Source organism: Carlito syrichta, unplaced genomic scaffold (genome assembly GCF_000164805.1).
Source record: "Carlito syrichta isolate Samal-C Ts95f unplaced genomic scaffold, Tarsius_syrichta-2.0.1 Scaffold314622, whole genome shotgun sequence".
Classification (NCBI taxonomy): Eukaryota; Metazoa; Chordata; class Mammalia; order Primates; family Tarsiidae; genus Carlito; species Carlito syrichta.
Window position 1 is genome coordinate 445,546 of NW_007258718.1, and position 4,401 is coordinate 449,946.

At 51.5% G+C, this 4,401-nt stretch overlaps 1 protein-coding gene across 1 annotated transcript in view; it reads right to left on the minus strand.

The window, feature by feature from the left end:
- The window catches only part of RHOQ (ras homolog family member Q), a 44,595-nt gene extending 43,626 nt beyond the window's left edge, over nt 1-969 (minus strand). Inside the window, exon 1 of the mRNA XM_021719398.1 lies at nt 534-969. Within this exon, the coding sequence (XP_021575073.1) occupies nt 534-969 (436 nt within the window). The remainder of the gene's footprint in view (nt 1-533) is intronic.
- Between the last annotated feature and the right edge of the window lie 3,432 nt (nt 970-4,401).

Below are 4,401 nucleotides of genomic sequence, written 5' to 3' on the forward strand. Positions count from 1 at the left end.
CCCCGCCCTCCGCCGCCGCGCGGCCCTGCGCGCTCACCCAAGCTTGGCTCCCCGCGAGGGCCGCGCGAGGGGGCGGGGCGGAGGAGCCGCGGAGGAGGGAGGGGGAGGAAGGTGAGGCTGGGGGATGGGGTCGGGCGGGACTCGCTCTAGGGGAGCCGAGGGCTCCTCGCGAAAGTGTCCGCGGCGCCGGGAGGCGTGCAAAGGCCCCGATGCTGGGAGAAGACGCGGAGGCCTCCTGGGGGAACCACGACGACTTCAGCCATGACGCAATAGGCATGCACGATTATACACATATATTTGAACTCCACCCGGAAGGCAAGAGCGTCCTATCGGCCTCTCGGTGCACAACGGAACTGGAAATCAGGAAGAAAGAAAGGCCAAGTGGGTTAAAAAGAATTTTTGTTAAGGCGCGCGCGGCGCCGGGGAGAAGGTAGTGGGGCCCCTGAGCTGGAAAGCAGGGACTCCTGGTTTCGTACTTGGTCCTCCCCACCAGCACCCCCACGCTTTCACAGCATGAGCCTTGACTCATTTACTATGAAACGGGGTGACCGAGGGAGATGCAGCGGGTTGAAGCACGTCCCCCCAACCAGCCAGCAAAGGGAGACCCCCGTCGGCTCTGCGCCGGGCCACCGTACTGTGGAGGTGACATTCTTCGAGACCCCCTTTCCGGCCGCAGTGTCCCTGGAAGGTGTTCGGTTGTAATCCCAGAGAGCTGATACACCTTTGTGCTTTAAAACTTGACTTGTGCTCCAGCGGCAACCCCAACACCACCACCACCACCACCACCACCACCACCACTCCCCCCGCCAACCCCCTTCTGGCAAAGCTTGGAAACCTCCGTCTCTCCAGGTCCTGTTCAGTGGCCAAGAGTGCAGCGCTGAGCATTTGGGCACTGGGGGCGGGGGTACCCGCGCGGACACCGCACCCCACCCCCAACTTGCTGACTAGAGATAAATCGCTTCCTTTCATCGATTCACAGCGTTAAAAAAAAAGAAAATGCTGTGTTGAGAGGCAGCGCAGAGGTCAAGTGGACCATCTCCCTTAGGCTATAGATAAGAAAAACCCCAGGCCTAAAGAGGCGAAGGGATTATCCCAAAGGCTTCCAACAGATCTCGGCACTCAACACTGGGAGCACATGTGGGGAAATGCTCCTTGTTCTATTCCCACCCTCACTTTCCAGGCCTGAACTCCCAAACCCTAATCTGATTTCCACTCTCCCAGGGAGACTTCGGGAATAATGGAAAGTTCCTTTCGGATTCGCACTGAGCATCTTCTCAGACCCCGCCCTTTGGCCCTTTGTGTCTGCGTGTGGGCATTTGCATTGCTGGCTGCTTTACGTTCAGTGAGTGGAAGATGCTTTGTGTGTACTGAATGACAGGTTAAGGAAGGCGGTCAGATCGTGGTTCAAGGCGGGTCTCTGTCACTTCCTCTTAGAGGAAAGAGAGAAGCATTTGCCCATTCTTTGCCGGCAGGACCATTTGCTCAGGTAGCATTTGCTGGGAGCAGTATTCTGGAAGGAGGGTCTGAAAGAAGCTTCTGAAGGGCACTGAGACAGGAGAGCTGAGTTTGGTCCTGGCTGTGACACTGGTTAGCCGGGTTACCTTAAGCATGTCACTTCCCTTCTCTGGGCCTCGTTTTTTACATCTATAAATGAGCTCCGGTTTGTCTTATCTCACAGGGACCCCAGGTTCTGGGAGAAGCTCTGGAAATGTCAGAGCACTCCAAGTGGGGAACTGATGTCCGATGATTCATGCAGTGGTGACTTCATTGGTGACAGTGACCTCATTCTTTTGGCCCACAGAAATGCCCGAACTGACTGCCAGGAATACTTAGAGCTCTGGGTCTGCTCCCACTTGGTGTATATGTGGGGTGGGGAGGGGTCTTATCCGGGATGCCCCCTCATCAGCCCATGAATGCTTTAACTGGGAGCACCAAAACAGTCATGAACAGAAACCTCACTTTCCCATGGGCAAAGAGGATAATGCCCCACTGGTGAAAAAAGAAGTTCTCAAATTTCAGGGGTTTGAGAGACAGGAAGCACTTTGTTTCTAAGTGTCCCATTTGCTTTTCTCTTTTTGTTTTAATTGCAAATGTAGAAACAGACACAGGTCTGTGTGAGAACAGTGACATTTCTAATGAGCCTTCCCCTTCTCTTTTCCTCTACTCCCTCCTTCCTCCCCTTCAGTGATTCATTCTGTATTTCAATGAGCAAGCATGTATTAGGGTTTATTAGATGCCAGGTTTTATTCCAGGGCAGGGAGTGAAGAGCTGAGATGCCAAAGTCCCTGGAGGGGGGCGGGGCACAGAAAGGAGCCCGTGAGCAAACAGGTAAGCACTTTATATCATGTGAACAGTGCTGTGCTGGAGAATAAAGAACAAGCTTCTGGAAGTGCAGGAGAGGCAGCCAGTATGCAGCTCTGGGGGTGCTGAGGAAGGATTTGCAGAAGCGTCATCTTTGGCCTGGAGCTTGAGGGCCTGACAGGAGTAAGGTAGAAGACCTGGAAAGGCCAAGAACCCCACACCAGGGCGAGAAGGAACAATCCACAACATCCTGGGAAAGATGAACCATCTCAGATGGACAGAGTGCAGGATCGTGGTACGCAGGAACTGATTTGTATTATTTGGAACCATGTAATGCAGCCAGTCCATGAGCTTCTGAAAACCATATGAAGGAAATTGCAGGATCCTGCCCAGGTTGGGCCGTCTGCCCATTGCACAAAGGCCAAGGGCCAGGGTCAAGGGAGGTATTGAGAAAGAAATCTGACTCACATGTTATCCACAAAGGCATGGTCCCAGCTCAAGGCAATGCTCATTGCAAGAAGGGGTACTTCTTTTTCTTATCACAGATGTGACTTCTGTTGGTAAAGCTCTGTGTCCATAGGGGTGCATCCACTCAGAGGGGGCACCTTTTTCTACTTAGCAAAAGACAAAGGTACCATCTAGGCAAGAAGTGAGGATGTGATGAAGAAAATCAACAAAATCGTGCAGACCATCTTCTGTATAATGTGGCTGTTTACTGTACCAGGCACTGTCCTGCATATTTGGTGCTCACTGATACAGGTCATCTTATTGCATCCCCAAAACAACCATGCAAGGTAAGATTCGTAGGGAACATCTATTGATTTGTCTGTCCAGAATAGCACCAATGGCGTCTACTGAATGTTTTTTTTTTTTTTGAGTTGGAGTCTCACTCTGTCGCCCAGACTGGAGTGCAGTGGCCACTCCCGCCCACCGCAGCCTCCACCTGCTGGGCTCCGACGATTCTTCCGCCTCAGCCTTCCGAGTAGCTGGAACTACAGGCACGCGCTACCACACCCGGCTCATTTTTGATTTATTATAGAGATGAGGTCTCGCCAAGTTGCCCAGGCGGATCTCAAACCTGGCAACCCACTCACCTCAGCCTCCCAAAGGTGCGGGATTACAGGCTGAGCCACCGAGCCCGGCTACTGAATGTTTTTTGTCATTTAATCTTTGTAATCATGTGGATTAAGTGGAAGCTGCTATCTTATTATACACCCTGCCCTGCCACCTGTTGATTAGCCCATGCGGGCACCTGATTTAAGACGGACTCATCAGAGTCCTCTCCCGAGAATTTTGAATTTGAGATCCACCGCAGGGCTTTCTCCTCTTTTACTAACTAAACTGGACAACGTGAGCCTGGAAGCTCTAGGCCATTCATATTTTAGCCATTCACGAAATAGCCCCTCCAAGAAATGGATCTATCCAGGCTTAGATTAGAGCTAGCCAATCCAAGAAAATGAGGCTAACGTTCAGAGACAAGTAAAGATGGACACACTCACACACACAGCCAAAAAAAGGGCAGAGAGGAAACAGGTCATTTGTGAGTACTTGATTTTAGTTATCCCTGAGGCCCTGTCAGGCTGCTGTTCTTCAGTTGGTCACTTGAGTTCATCAGTCTTCTCCTCTTTTTGCCTAATTAGTAGGGGTTAGTTTTCTGTCACTGGTAACCAAAGGAATCCTGGCCATTATGGTATCATCACTGTAGTTTAGATAGGTGATGTGCAGAGATGTTAAGAAATTCCCCCAAAGCCACACAGCTGGTGAGTGGCAGAGCTGGGTTCAAAACTATCTGTCTTCAAAGTTCATGCTATTTGCCATGTTTCGCATTAATATCCCCAAAGTTGTTAAGTGGAAAACGACAAGTTCAGAGAGGATTGCCTGAGCCCAGGGGTTCAAGACCAGCCTGGGCAACTTGGCAAGACCTTGTCTCTACAATAAATCAAAAAATTAGCCAGGCATGGTGGCATGTGCTTGTAGTTCCAGCTACTTGGAAGGCTGAGGCTGAATGATCACCGGAGCCCAGCAGGTCGAGTCTGCGGTGGCCGTGAGTGTGCCACTGCACTCCAGCCTGGGTGACAGAGTGAGACTCTGACTTAAAAA